General features: G+C 45.5%; 2 protein-coding genes and 1 long non-coding RNA gene across 3 annotated transcripts in view; 1 reads left to right on the top strand and 2 right to left on the bottom strand.

Moving 5' to 3' along the window:
- Positions 1 to 1,033, bottom strand: part of LOC115272666 (heat shock cognate 71 kDa protein) — a 3,289-nt gene extending 2,256 nt beyond the window's left edge. Inside the window, exons 1-2 of the mRNA XM_029915672.1 lie at positions 927 to 1,033; positions 1 to 197 (exon numbers count right to left, since the gene is read on the bottom strand). Coding sequence (XP_029771532.1) covers positions 1 to 192 — 192 coding nt within the window. The 5' untranslated portion in view covers positions 193 to 197; positions 927 to 1,033. The remainder of the gene's footprint in view (positions 198 to 926) is intronic.
- Positions 1,034 to 1,403: 370 nt separating this feature from the next.
- LOC115272341 lies at positions 1,404 to 3,245 on the top strand. The gene is made up of 2 exons (XR_003900377.1): positions 1,404 to 1,565; positions 2,918 to 3,245. It is a non-coding gene; the product is annotated as an uncharacterized LOC115272341 (long non-coding RNA).
- A 2,614-nt stretch (positions 3,246 to 5,859) lies between these two features.
- The window catches only part of CLMP (CXADR like membrane protein), a 93,438-nt gene continuing 84,105 nt past the window's right edge, over positions 5,860 to 15,192 (bottom strand). Inside the window, 6 exon segments of the mRNA XM_029914564.1 lie at positions 5,860 to 6,994; positions 6,997 to 7,241; positions 7,805 to 7,946; positions 8,755 to 8,877; positions 9,328 to 9,495; positions 10,650 to 10,851. Coding sequence (XP_029770424.1) covers positions 6,942 to 6,994; positions 6,997 to 7,241; positions 7,805 to 7,946; positions 8,755 to 8,877; positions 9,328 to 9,495; positions 10,650 to 10,851 — 933 coding nt within the window. The 3' untranslated portion in view covers positions 5,860 to 6,941.

Genomic DNA, 15,192 nt, shown 5'->3' with positions numbered 1-15,192 from the left:
GGTGGGGTTCATTGCAACTTGATTCTTTGCAGCATCACCGATCAATCGTTCGGTGTCCGTAAAGGCGACATAACTTGGGGTGGTTCGGTTTCCTTGATCGTTGGCAATTATTTCCACTTTCCCATGCTGGAAGACACCCACACAGGAGTAGGTGGTGCCAAGATCAATGCCAACTGCAGGTCCCTTAGACATAGTTGCTGGAAGAAAAAAATGCCCATGGTTTGAATAACAAAAAAAATAACCCCCAACACCTGGAAACGCTTACTGCTAGTCAAACTATCAGGTAGAAGCCCTTTGGCACAAAGATTACCCTTAGCGCCTCCCCCACCAACACTGCCCTTAGATGAAACCACATGGGAGAGCCAGAAAAAAAAAAATTCTGCAGTCGGGGTTGCCGTGCCAACCGCGGCGGCGTCCGGGCTTGAACCAAGCAAGCACCAGCCCGGAGAATCTGCGACAGTGCAGAGCACGTGGTCTGGACCCAGGGCTCCATCTTCTCCACCCGCCCCCCCCACCATTCCCCGCTACCCGTGGTCGGAAACCAACACAATACGGCCCGCGTGGCGTGCTCAGAAACCCCTCCCCCCACGTCGGGCCCGTGCCAAAAGCCGCTTCCTCTTCTATGGACCTAGGAAAGGTCGGCTCCGGAGCTGGCAGATGAGGCCGCCGCCCAGTCCGCAGAGCGGGCACCGCCCTGACCGTGCGGCAGCAGCCACCACGGCCTGCGGCTCAAGCCCCGCTTGCCGGCAGCCCGGGCCCGCCGCCTCTCCGGGAATAGCGCGCCCCAGCCGGGCAGGGGCCTGGAGGCCCACCATCTACAAAAATGCTCAAACCTCCAGATCAGATCGCCCCGAACCCGATCAGCCGGGCATCGAGCTGCACGTTTCCGAAAACCCACCCAAAGCTTAGAAAAACGAAGACCTTACCTTCTGGGTGAGCCCGGCTCGCGAAGAAAATACCTGCCGGGAAAGCTAACGCCGCGTTTAATGAGACCGGTTTCCGTCCGCCACCCTGTCTCTTATACCCTGCCTCAGAACCTTCCAGAAAGGGACCACCCCTGCCGGCTGCCCATCATGTCTCCCTCCACCAATGGGCACACGGCCACCTCTCCGAGCCCCAATGACTAAGCCGGCTTTACCCTCGGGCCTCGCCCCCTCCCGCCCCCATCCCACCCCACCCTGCGATGACGCACTCACCGCAGCGTTCTGGAACTTTCATTCTCGCCCCCGCTCTCCGAACGGCCCCGGGGAAAGGGAGGGTGGAGCCGAGAGAGCCCGCGCGCGGGAGTCCTCAGTCACCCCAGACCGGGGGGAGGGGGGCGGAGAGGCGAGAGGGGCATCCGCTTCTGCGCATGCGCCCCCACGGGGCACTAGCGGGAGGGGACGGAAGGAGGTGGAGGAAGAGGGGCGGGCAAATTTGGAAGCAGCCAATGACAGCACCACTAGCCGCGATCTGGCTCGACTCGCAACCGGGGGAGGACGAGCGCAGGGCCTGAAGGGAGGGGTTCGGACCCGGCTGCCCGGGAGCGAAGACGGAAGTGGAGCGAGGACAAAATGGCCGCGAAGGTTGTTGCGCCCCTCCCCCCCTCCTCCTCCGTCCTCATTCTCTTTTCCCCAACCGCCTCTTCGGCGTTGTAGACGGTCCCTTAGGCCCTCCCGGATTCCACGTCCCCGTGTTTTGTATCTAGTGTGCCTTTGGGCTAAGTCTGCCTTCTAGGAACCGGGAGGAAGGTTCCCACTCCTTAGCGCTGCTAGGGTGACTTGCTCAGGGGCACGCAGATCTGGGGCTGGAGGGAGCCGCCTGGCCCCTCTTGGGCGCGGGGAGGGACAGCTTAGCAAGGCCAGCCCCCAGAACCCCCCCGTCACCGTGGCAGCTGAAGGCCGGCAGTCCTAGAGGCAGAGAGGTTGGAGGCGATCCGGTTTCTCAGAATCACTAAGGCCGGAAGCGGTGCCTCGATCCTCCACCAGATAAATGGCCAAATCCGCCTCCCTGAGCCCAGGCGACTCCGCCACTCCCCACCTCCCGCCAAGAACGGATTCGGCTTCTCGGCTCTGCCTCTGCACTTGCCCAAGGCCCGCACTTCTCGGTTATTTGTGAAAAAGGAAAAAGAAAAGGTAGCCAGATTTTTCCGTGTAGGAGAATCCGGCATTAGGAACCCTGGTCCCAGTAGCCCCGTGTCCTTGATTTAGACTCTCGGAGCTGCTTTTATTTTCAGTAACATGATGTAATATCTTTCCTGCTTTGACTTCTAAAAAACTGAGCGAGAGATCAGCAGAGGCATCTTGAAGACACTACTAACCGAGACCACGGAAACAGTAGTACTTAGAATTAAATTGTGCATGGTGGCCGGTATTTGGGCCTTGTCATTTTCAGAGCCTTTCTCAGTACCAGGATATGTTTTCCAGTGTGTTCTTTCAAACAGGCAGGGCAGCTTATAACTCTTGTTTGATAGGTAAATGGGCAGATAAAGAGATTTTTTTAAAGGTTATCTAACAGTGTTGCGGCTGGAATTAGGCCTTCCAAACAATCCCTCCAGAAAGGGTGTCAGTGAGGACACGTTGTCCTTGTCAAAACCAATAAAGCCAGACAGATTCAAAAGTAGGAGGGACTTTCTTTTCACGTGTGCCTTTTTGGGGGCATTGTTGGCTTGAGTCCGTGGAGGTATATACTTAATGTCTTCCCACCTCCCTAAATATTAATTCTATATGTTTTTACGGCTAAGTACTTTCATTTGTTATATCATTCAATCATCAAAACAGCTTTCTGAACTATATATCCAGTATGAGGAGAAAAATGAGGTTCAGAGATGTTATTTGTAGGATTAATGGCTGCCTGGACTCCAGTGGAACCTAGCTCTTTGGATTCCAGAATCTTTGGTCTGTTTTTTAGTTACATTATAGTGTAATTTTCTTTCTAGAAAGATCTGTAACTTCAACTCCAGAAAGTGGAAGATGTGTGCTGTGGGAGGCTGCTTTCAATTTTCTTTGGTATCTACAATCATCCTCTTGCCACTCAACGTATCAAGTACAGTCTCTGAATTTCACAGTTTTTAACCTCTGAACTACCTACAACATTTTAACTATTGAACCTTTGGGAAATGGAACAAGGACCAAACCACCTAACAGCAGTGATTAAAGAAAGAGTAGATGATCTGTCTCTTAGTCAAAGCACCTTGTAGGACTTGATGATTCAGTTTATGGATTTAAAGGTCAATAAAATGAATGTCCTGTTTCCACCTCTTTAAATGCACAAGGTTTCAAACACATTCAGGATGGAAAATTAAAAGTTTGGGGCACAAGGACTGCAGTGAAGAAGTCTGAGGGAGGGCTAGGGTTTCTGAGGGGAATGGGGTCATGATTCCCATAGCTGAGCCTGTCACATGTTCCAAGTGCTTCATGTATATCACCTCCCCTAATTCTGTGTAGTTTTTTTCAGATTCATTTGAATCTCTTATGTTTACTACTTTTGAGATTTATTTGAACCCCCAAGTGTGTAGTTCTGTTGGCACCTTGACGTTGGCATAAGATATTTGCTTAGTAAATATTATTTATTTTTATAAAGTCCTGATGAGCGGGAACTCTGCCTGCCGTAACTCTGCCTGCTGTAACTTGGTATCTCCAAGACTACTTAGCATCTTGCCTCGTGAGAAAATAGTACTTGGTATATTTGTGACTGACATAATAAATAATAGAGCATATTCAGACTTTTGGCAGCAAGGTAATGAACAAATTTCTAGTGCAGGGTATATGAGCTTCACCTTCTGCAGTATCACCTTTACTTATTTATTTTTTAATTGCCCATACAGATGCGTCTGTAATAAATATTTGGTTTTTGTGATCAAATACAGTCTCAATGACAAGGCAACTTAGAAGTTAAAATATGAACAGTTTAACACCAGAAATGAAGTAAAATTCTGTTTTTGCAAGAGCAGTTTGGAATGTATTTTTACACAGTGTAACAGCAAGGCATCAACTTCATTATTTTCCAAATTTAAGTTTGGTTTATATATTTTATTGAAATGGTTATTCTCTAAACATTCACATCATTCCATCGGTATCTTCTTCCACAAACGATTCTTCCTTTTACCTTTCAGTTATTTTACCATTTTGTTTGTTTCCTATTAAAGGATCAAATGACTTGCAGTGTTAATGGAATATTGTTTGAAATGAGTAGCGTCTCCAAACTTTATCTTAAGCCCAGAATTTGCCATATCTGAACCCAAAAGCCTGACTCCCAGAGAAGTGCACTATCATTGCTAAAACATGAACATCTTATCTCAGAATTTTCAATTCCTTAGAATTTCCCAGATTTTAGGTATCTGTTTGTGATTTTTTTTTTTTTTGGTAGATTTCCACTGTGACTAGATTTCTAAAATAATCTGGATATTCAACTGGTATTGGTCTTTTGATAACTAACATGTTTAAATAATCTAAATCTCCACATCATGCATAGGGGACTGATTTCCTGCTTTCCAAGGCATAGTCAGGAAACCTTAGGTAGAAATAATGATAAGAGCAAATTGCTTGTGTTGGTACAGCCACAGCCTCTGAAGTGTACTTGTTTGGCTCAGGTACTCTAGGATTGAGAATTCTCAGAATCACATAGCAGACGTGTTTCGTTACCACACTACCAGAAGAATGAAAAAGTAGAATAAGGAAGGGAGTTAATATCTTACAATGAGGCCGTGTTAGTATAAGAAACATTCCAAATATGCCAGCGTTCTTGAATTAATAGACATTCTTAACATTAGTTCCTCAGTGTCTCTTATCTCCCACCTTTTTTTAAGAGGAAGATAAAACTCAGATTACACTTTTCACCCAAGGATGAACCTCTGTTTCTTAAAGAACCTTAGAAGGAAATGCATTTGCAGTATCTGAGGGCTCTATTGTGAGAAACATAGACGTGAAAGACCAGAGAAATGGGGCAAAATCTCAGATCCACCTTTTCTCTTTAAGCATCCGATTCTCTTTTCTTTTTTTTTAATTAAAAAAAAATTTTATGTTTGTTTATTTTTGAGAGAGAGGAAGAGAGGCAGAGTGTAAGTTGGGGAGGGGCACAGAGAAGGAGACAGAATCCAAAGCAGGCTCCAGGCTCTGAGCTGTCAGCACAGAGCCCGACGTGGGGCTTGAACTCACAAATGTGAGATCATGACCCAAGCCGAAGTCGGAAGCTTAATCGACTGAGCCACCCCGGCGCCCCATGATTCTCGTTTTAGAAGCCATGCTATCATCTCCAAATTCAGCATGACTTTTTCTTTCTTGCAACTTGCTGCCCTTTTAATAAATCTTTTGCAGCACCAGTGGTGATCTGTTGACATCTGCGCTGTGGTTCTCTCAGTGCTCTCTCAGGTCTACCATTCTTGCCCCACGATCAGACTAACAGAATAGTTCATCTGTTTTGACTAATAGAATAGTCTGAAGGATTAAAAAGGCAAATTCTCGTATCGGAGGCTGCTGCTTCCTTGTTATTTCTCACACACCTTTTTTCCATGAATCAACTCTTCTGATGGTGACCCTGGCAAATCATTTATGTTGTTTCCAAGATGGTAACAGTTTAAAGGTGAGCAGTCACTAACCCAGCCGTGTCCTGCCACCTGCTAGTTATCCTCACCATCTCATCCTTAAATACAGTTCCCTTTCCTTCCAGCCCACACCCAGACATCCTCAGAGGCTAAGCTGGGAAATGACCAAATTTCTCTTGTGTCAGTCTCTCAGGAGGGAATGGTCATGATGTACTTGCAGTGCCATCAGGGAACATTGGTAATCCTTGATCTTTTTGAAAATTTAAGGCCTAGAATTATCAAAAGTCCCAGGATCACATCCTTGTCCTAAAATGAAAAGAAATGAAGGGAGCTCCAAGTTCGGTGTAATAGTAAACTTCTTTATACCTCTTCTTGACATGTTACAACGTATTAAGAGAAAACCGATCTAAGCTCCCTTTCTAGTCTAGTCAGTTTGAAATTCTGATTCCATATGTTCTCAGAGGAGAATGCAGTCATACGTCAGATATCGTTCAGCCTCTCTGAAAGAGCTCTTTTGCTTTAGAAGACTTCTAAGAACATTGTCAAATGACACATAGTGAATGTCTCCTTGCTTCAGAGCTACCCGGCAGGAAAGTCCTTAGAGATCTCAGATTGGAGGGAAAGTCCACAGCTGTTCCAGTAGGTATCTCTGATACCTGCAGTGACCCTCTGAACATGACTAAGATGGAAAGGTTTTCACAGTCCCTTGTCACACGTTTTGAATTCCTCCCTTAGGTCTCCTACAGTTTACTATAAGTAGGGAGATTAGTAGTGGATAGAGTGGGAGAAACTCAAATCATTCTGCTCCTCCCGCGAGCTCAGTGCCTTGTGAAATTAACATCCAGACCTTATGGTAAATGAAGTCAGGTCATAAGAACCGTTACTTCCTTTTTTGAATTTCTCAGAAGTGATATGCCCAGTACATGGTACAGTTAGGTGTAATATAAGGCTCTGTGTTCCACTTGACTCTGAATAATCACAATAATCCAGTAGGTTTGCAGAAATGCATAGAAAATTTATGAACAACACCTCCTTTCTCCTTGACTATGGTGAATCAGAGTATTGATACAAAACATTTCCGGTGAGAATTTTTAAGTGTGTTCCGTTTCCCTTTCCCCAACCTCTTCCATCCCAGGTCCTGGCCAACAAACACACAGATTTGGACCCCCACTTTTCCCCACTCTGGTCTCAAGGCGCCATGAGATGCCGTTTTGGAGATGATCAGTTTATATCCTGTTTCTCGTTCAGTGTGTCCTAGAAAGAAAGCACTCATTTCAATCTGTTCCATGCAACGCTCATTGCTACTTAAATGATGAGTCATCTGCTTTGAGGGGGTTGTGTGGCTGGTGACTGAGCTTCAATGACTAGAGTCCTAAAATCCTGACTCCAAGGAAAGCATGGGAGTCAAGGCCACCCTAATTCAGGCAGTTTGGAAGGCTCTGCGCTGGCTGGGGATCATGCTGGGTGTGGTTCTGCTTTGGTCAGGGTAGCGTGGTGCACTTTCTTTGGTTCAGAACCTCTCCTCGCTGGCCCCACCAGGCTGTAGGCAGGGGCGGCCAGCCCCGGCTGCGGTGCTGCTTCGGTCGACAGTGTCCGCTGGCTGCGTGAGGCACTATTTGCTGTGGAGCGCGTGGAGGACGAGCCGGAGCGGGAGCTCCGGGAGCCTGAGGAGGAGGAGCTGGGTTTCACCAGGCGGGCTTTGGGGGCTTCTGCATCTTCCCTGAAGAGGAAAACACAGCAAGGGGACACTTTAATACCGGCAGGACTATGATACCTTCCACTATGGTTGCTTCCTTCTGAGGCTTCCCGATACATTTTCTCACGCTGTAAGCTTCACATTATACCACCGGAAGGCAGCCAGTTAGGGACAGAGGGACTTCTGCAGTCGCTGAGACTTAGGGGTTGGATTAGCAAATGATGTTTTGTTAGCCCTCCCTATTACTCTGCGAGGGTACACACAACCACTGAGATTGATTTGGGTTTTGTCTACGTGAACCCTTTCATGGTCCATGGGTTATGCCCATTCTTTATTGTAGGCCTTTTATAAGTGGAAGTGAATCAGAAGTAAGTAAAGTTGACCTTTTAATTATCAGTTGAGGATGGATAGTTTCACAATAAAGGCAAGGTAAACTTGCTTTCTGTCTCTAGGCTGGAATTCCTTACCTACCAGAAAAAAATCCTTTTAACAGATCCACAGTTAAGAGAAAATGGGCATGTATGTTGGCTGGCCAGTATGCAGGTGGAAAGGAAGCCTAGTAGAAGGGATTTTGGAGGGAGGTTTACCGAATTTCATTAGGTCTGTCCTCTTCCTCATATCTCTCTTTGTCTTTCCTTCGAATCAGTAGCCATACCAGGAGGAAAATCAGCAGGGCTCCAGCCACCATGCCTGTCACCGCTCCTGCAATCATGCCGATGCTTTGTACATCTATTTTCTCAGAAACAAAAGCAGAAGTAAAACCAAATATAAGCTAGGAAATACTTGAACTTAAAAAACAAGAGCCCTCGGGGCGCCTGGCTGGCTTAGCTAGTAGAACATACAACTCTTGATTTGGAGACTCTTGATCTTGGGGTTGTGAGTTTGAGCCCCATATTGGGAGTAGAATTTACTTAAACACACACACAAAACAAACATAAATCCTGGACAGGATGGGTGTTTCCAGATCTTTCTATCTTCTGGAGTTTCCCATTTACCTTTGGTGTATGACTGTCCTTGATATTGAAAGGTCGCAGAATATGCCACCCCAAAATATGCCTCTTTGCCATTAGGCCTGTTTTGAGCTGATTTTTTTTTAAGTAGGCTCCACACCCAGTGTGGGGCTTGAACTCACAGCCCTGAGACCAAGAGTCAAGTCCTCTGCTCTACTAACTGAGCCAGCCAGATGCCCCCTTAATCTGATTATTTTTGAGAAACCGCAGACACAGGAGAAGTTCTAAAAACAAAGTCCTAGTTCCCCATTTATAAGGGAAATTTCCTTTTGTAAAGGAAATCTGGGATCATTGGATCCCCTCCTGTGTATAATAAATTTCTCTTTGGAGCTGACAGATTTACACGTTTGTAAATATAGCTAGCTACAACGCATTGAAGGTCATTGCAACTACCGAGGTTATTTTCGTGATCGCCATGTCCTTCTGGAAATAAAGATTTTTACTTTGACCGTACTCTTACTTGTGATTAAAAGTGTTTTATGCTGAACTGCAATGCGGAAACAACAACAAACCGGCTGGATACTTACACTGTACGGTCACCCGCACCACACAGCTTTCCTTCCCGGCCTCATTGCCTGCTGTGCACTGGTAGAGCCCAGAGGAGGACATGGTGAGATTCTGCAGCAGAACGCGTCCAGGGTTATTGTAGTCTATATAAGCAGAAGGAAGGACTGTAATCCCCATAGTGACAGGGTCTCTTTATTGTTTACTTCACATCATTGACCGAAGATTCTCTAATATAGTTTGGTGAGGACAAGATGATAGATTTTTTGAAATACGCAAAGGTGAATGTTCTAAATGGTACATCTGCAAGAGTTACAAGACTGTGAATGTGTAAGAGACACTAAACACAATAATTTAGATACAATGGATATGCAGTACATTTCTTCCGAATTTCTTCTGCCGCATTTATGTGCCATTTGAGGAAGGAAAGGATGGGTTTTTTTTTTCTGACCCAGTTGACGATGAAAAGCAGGAGCTCAAAGAGATTTGGCAGTGTACTCAAGGTCACGTGGTGAGTTGCTGACAAACCCAGATTTAGAAATCACGGCTGGAGTACCATTCTGTTGTCTCAGCAGACTGCTGGGAAGATCACTTACCAATCCTGGACCTGGCAGGAAGACGCTCATCCTCTCCCTCCTTCTCCCGGATTCGCTGCCAGTAATATATGATGGGTTTTGTGCCAGAGGCTGACTCACACTGCAGAGTCACGTCACTTCCTTCTGTCAGCTCTCCTTCCAGCTCACATTTGGGCTTTGATGGTCTCACTGGCAGAAAGAAACAAGCTTCAAAGATCGACTGTGGAAAAACTGTGTCCTGTTGAGTTGTTTCTCTAGCTGGCCATCTGTTATGGTCAACTTTAGGGTGGGGATTCAGTAGCCTTTTGCTACCTAACTATGCTTTACACCCCACCTCCATCCCCTGCACACACACATACAATTCCGGCTGCTTCCAGTGGTGCTGTTGTAATTTCCAGAGGCTCCCTCAGAAACCTCCTCATCACTTCTCAAATCACTTCTCATCACTGTTCTTTCTTTCTTTCCTTATTTTTAAATATAATTATTTTATGTCTTTATTTTATTTTGAGAGAGAGAGCATGAGCAGGGGAGGCGCAGAAAGAGGGAGACACCGAACCTGAAGCAGGCTCCAGGCTCTGAGCTGTCAGCACAGAGCCCGATTCGGGGCTCGAACCCACGGACTATGGGATCGTGATCTGAGCTGAAGTTGGCCACCTAACCAACTGAGCCATCCAGGCACCCCTCATCACTGTTCTTTAATTTGAAATTTTAGGAGGGGAATCTGGGTGGCTCAGTCAGTTGGGCATCTGACTTCAACTCAGGTTATGATATCGCAGTTCACGAGTTTGAGCCCCGTATTGAGCTCTGTGCTGACAACTCAGAGCCTAGAGCTGTGTCTCCCTCCCCTGGATTCTGTGTCTACCTCTCTGCCCCTTCCCTGTGCATGCACGCTCACTTGCTCGTGCTCTCTCTCTCAGAAATAGACAAAAAAAAATTTAGGGAAGTTGAGTGTGATTTTTACTGATACCGAACCAGGGATAGAAGTCCATTAACTTGGAAGCAATTAAATAGAACTCTATTTTATGTCAGAAACCAGAAATGGAGTTGAATCATATCTGAGAGGTTTAAGTTAAATACTTGAATACCACTTAAAACATTAAAGGATATTTAAATTTTATAAGGCACCACCATGGAAAAGTGAGGGTGATAGTTCTTTTATTGCATCTAAAATATAGAGCAAAGACTATTAGAGCATGCATACTTCTTTCTTGGACCTGGACAAGCTGATCTCTGAATATATAATACAGGGTATCAAAAAGTTTCAGACCACCATGATGCATTTGACTATTCCTCATGGAGACCTCTTTAATGAGATACAGGCGTCTGCCTTGCCACTGTCTTACCTAAGACTTTTAAGATGACATGACTCCACACATAGCGCCCTGAATTCTTCACCTTGCAGGTGTACCGGCCCTCATCACTGGGCTTCAGAGGTTCAATCTGTAGGGAGGCATCTCCTGCCAGAAAATTGGAAGCGAAGGCCACTCGGCCCTTCTGTTCCTCAGTCAAGTTACTGTAGACATGACGGCTGGAGTAAGTGATCACCTGTGGGGCAGAGCAAGGCCGAGTCAAGCCGTGTTGCCCTCACCCTTCCTCTCTTGCTGATGTCAAGAGAAGAATGAGAGGGGCGCCTGGGTGGCTCAGTCGGTTAAGCCTCCGGCTTCGGCTCAGGTCAGATCTCACGTTCGTGGGTTCGAGCCCCGCGTCAGGCTCTGTGCTGACAGCTAGCTCAGAGCCTGGAGCCTGCTTCCGATTCTGTGTCTCCTTCTCTCTCTGCCCCCTCCCCCTCTCATGCTCTGTCTCTGTATCAAAAATAAATAAAACATTAAAAAAAAAAAAGAGAAGAATGAGAATACTCCTAGTGGAACAATGCAGTCAGGCCAGGGGCTGATCCTAAGGGTCCAAGAGACCTCTGTTCTAAAGGAAGTTAAAAGTACATACAATATGTTTCTCCAGGCCTTGCTTCTCCTTTTCCCAAAATAGTAATACTTCATATTTGTGTACGTTTTAATTACCAAGTAATAACTTCCATTAAATGCTCAGAACCATTTCATGTTATAGGTAAGGAATTTTAAACTTGAGTTACTTGTTACAAAATCACGCAGCTAAGCCAAGGAAGGAAGGTAACACACAGTAAGTATATAATGGTATCAAGAGTTGTCTGTGAGGAGAACTGGCAGAATGGGATGGGAAGGAGACTTCCTAACTTTTGCATTATCTACCACCTACATGTGAGCTATTCAAAATACACAATACTCGGGGCGCCTGGGTGGCTCAGTCGGTTAAGTGTCCAACTTCAGCTCAGGTCACGATCTCATGGTTCATGGGTTCAAGCCCTGCATTGGAGCTCCAGTGCAGAACCTAGAGCCTGCTTCAGATTCCGTGTCTCCCTCTCTCTCTTTCTCTGTGCCGCTCCCCAACTTGTGCTCTGTCTCTCTCTCTCTCTCAAAAATAAACATTTAAAAAATGTGAAAAATATACAACACTCCTTGTGCTGGGTACTTTTATATCTAGCTTATTTCTTACACAATTTTTGCAAGTTAAGTAGCTCCCCGCTCCTTATCTGTGGTTTCACTTTCTAGGTTTCAGTTACCCAAGGTCTGGAAGCAGATGATCCTCCTGACATACTGTCAGAAGGCCAATAGTAGCTAACACTGTATCACAATGCCTGTGTCCTCCTCCTTGTCCATCTCACGACAGAGACTCTCTGTCATCCCACATCATCACAAGAAGGAGGATGGGTATGGTACAATACGATTTGAGAGGGGGAGAGAAAAACCATGTTCGTGTAACTTTCAGATCATTTTATTATTAGTTATTTTATTAATGGTTGTTAATTTCTTACTGTGCCTAGTTTATAAGTTAAATGCTATCATAGGTATGTATGTATAGGAAGAAACAAAGTATAGATAGGATTTGGCATTATTCATGGTTTCAGGCATCCACTGGGGGGTTTGGGACATAGCCCACACAGGGAAGAGGGGGACACTGTAGTCATGATCCCCATTTCACAGACAAGTAGCAGAACTGGGATTTGAACATCGCTGCCTAAGGCCATTTAGTTCATTGTCCTGGTATGCCTCTCAGCCACTTCCTGTGGCCATACTCCATTCATCAACTGCTCTTCCAGAAAGTTTATAAATGAAGGAAAAGTGACACTACAAAACCAATCTGTTTTATTCTTACAGTTTAGAGTCCAGGGGCTCCTGGGTGGCTCAGTCGGTTAAGTGTCCGGCTCTTGATTTCAGCTCAGGTCATATCACGGTTTGTGAGTTTGAGCCCCACATTGGGCTCTCTGCTGTCAGCACAGAGCCTGTTTGGGATCCCCTGTTTCCCCCCTCGTAACCCTCTCTCTCAAAACCAAACCTTACAAAAAAGTGCAAAAGATTAGAGTCCAGCCAAAGGGTTTGGAGGAGTTAAAGAGTAGGAGTCAATACTTAAATTCAAGTCTGATACTGAAGACTTCATTGTTTGGCTTTCCTTTGGCGAACTTCACTGCCAGTAAGAGGAAGTCGGGTGGAAAGAAAATTCTATCCCTTCCTTACATAAAATATATATGAACATCATGTCTTTGTTTTTCCAGGCAGGGACACCAAAGTTTAGATCTCTCTAGCAAAAAAAAAGAAAAAAGTTGTAGTGAAGTGTCATCTGCCTGCATCACAGCCTAGTGAATCCTTCCTGGGCTCTGCTCTTTCTTCATCTCACCCCTGTTAGTCATGCTGATCTATGATCTAGTCCGCCAAGACTGCAAGCCCTCTAACTTCAGCTTTGCCCTTCCTACCACTCAACAATCATATTCTTAAACTCATTTGATTTCGAATGTCAGCAAACATTTTTGGAATGACTGCTTCCCATCAGGTCAGGGGGGTGCTATTCAGAGGACTCAAACCCTCTTCCTGTGTTCAAGTGATTTGTAACCTAAAGGGATTAATAAGGAGAGAAGTATAAACATAGAAAAAGGATTACTTGACTTGAAATCTTATCAGAGAGAATGTCCCAGAAAAGTTGAAGGCATGGGAGTCAGGCTTTGAAAGATAAGTAGATGAAATAAGGGATAATAGAGGCTAGAGAATCGGGCTGCAGGGAGCATTCCAGATACAGAGGAGCATTCCAGATACACAGATGGCACTAAAAACAGACATGCATGCAGGGGGAGTCTCCCAAGCACATTTCTGGCTGCAGCTGTTCAAATTGTTTCACTCCGCTGAAGCCCTTAACCCTACCCTCAGCCCTCAAATACTTTCCTGAAAAGATCCAAAGCCATCCAAGAAAATGTCCATCAGTTCTCTCTCCATTACATTAAAACTCTTCAGTATCATCTATTTTACCTTCACCATCTTTCTGAGAAATGTGTTCTCTCTTTTCTCTGCATGCTCTTTTTCTGCTCTTTTTCATCAATCATTTACTGTGCCCTCATGGCAGGGTACTGTGCTGGGTCCCGGAAATCAAGCAAGAATAAGACACCAGTTCGTACCCTGAGGCCCTCATAGTCTTGTGGGGGACATATTAGGGACAAGAAAGTAAGAGAAAAGTAAAGGTAGACACTGTAACTGATAATAAACTTAAGACATTTTCAGGGTGCCTGGGTGACTCGGTTGGTTGAGGTGCCCGATTCTTGTTGGCTTAGGTCATGATCCCAGGGACATGGGATTGAGTCCCACTTTGTGCTCTGGGTGTGGAGCCTACTTGGGATTTTCTCTCTTGCTCTCCCTCTGCTCTACCCCCCCCCACTCGCATGTGTGCTCCTCTCTTAAATAAATAAACAAACAAGACATTTTCAGTATTCAACTTTGCCCACTCATTTCAACCAGCACTACCGTTGTGACCATTCTCATATCTCTATGCCAACATAGTTTTGGGCCCCAGTTTCCTATTTCCAGCTGCGTGGCTGCCGTGTATTTCTACCCCCTCCTGCCTAGCCTCCATAACAATATAAACTGGATGCCAAGTTAATGTTAAACTCACATCAGCTCTTTTCCAGCTCAAAACCCCTCAGTGGCTCCCCACCACCTCTGAATGATGATGAGATTCAGTCTCTAGTCCTCACAGTGACCTCTGCTTTCCCTTCCCAGTCTCCTTTCCTGTTTCGTCCACCTCCCATGCCTAGGTACTGTCAGAAAACATCGTCTCCCTTCTTTAATATAGGTTATGCTTTCTTTGTACTCAATGCCTTTGCCAACTGCATTTTCCCACATATAAACTCCCTTTTCTCCATCTCTCCACATACAGAACTCCCATTCATTCTTGTAAACTCAGAATCAATGTTAACTCTTCATGACACATACCCTGTGAATGACACTCAGATTAATGGTCTCTTTTTTTTTTTTGCTAATAAAAAGCAGTATTTTATTAAAGGACAAATTGCAAAAGACGAGTCTCATAGGTTGCTGGATCCCCTTCCTGTAATACTGGGTGTTGTCCAGGAGATCTTGGAGAGCATTCCGGTTTTATATATCTGTTGCCTTTAATGGTCCTTGGCTAGGCTATTTTGCAACTCTGCAATCCTTTCCTAAATACACATTCTCTGAAAAACATATTCCGTGCTTGGCACTGTGCTAGAGGTGATACCAACTCACAGACAATTGTTTTACTTGGAAGTGTTGAGGATGTGCCACCCCAAAATATGCCACTTCGCATGTGCCTAAGAATTCATTTCAAATGCTGAAGGCATTTGAGTTCCTGAAATGCCTTATCAGACCTAAAAGTGGAGCCTCTCGAAAGAATTTGTCATAAATCCCCTCCGGAGAGTAACTTAACTCTAATCTCTGATGGGAGACCAGAAATCTGGTGCCACACCCCACACCCGGACAGAGGCCACCAACCAGACAGAGGCCAGCAGGTCTCCCATCTGTTCCATGTTCCCTTTATTTTCCTCAGAAGTCATTT

The sequence above is a fragment of the Suricata suricatta genome, chromosome 11, assembly GCF_006229205.1.
Source record: "Suricata suricatta isolate VVHF042 chromosome 11, meerkat_22Aug2017_6uvM2_HiC, whole genome shotgun sequence".
NCBI lineage: Eukaryota > Metazoa > Chordata > Mammalia > Carnivora > Herpestidae > Suricata > Suricata suricatta.
This window is presented reverse-complemented; position numbering and strand designations above follow the sequence as displayed.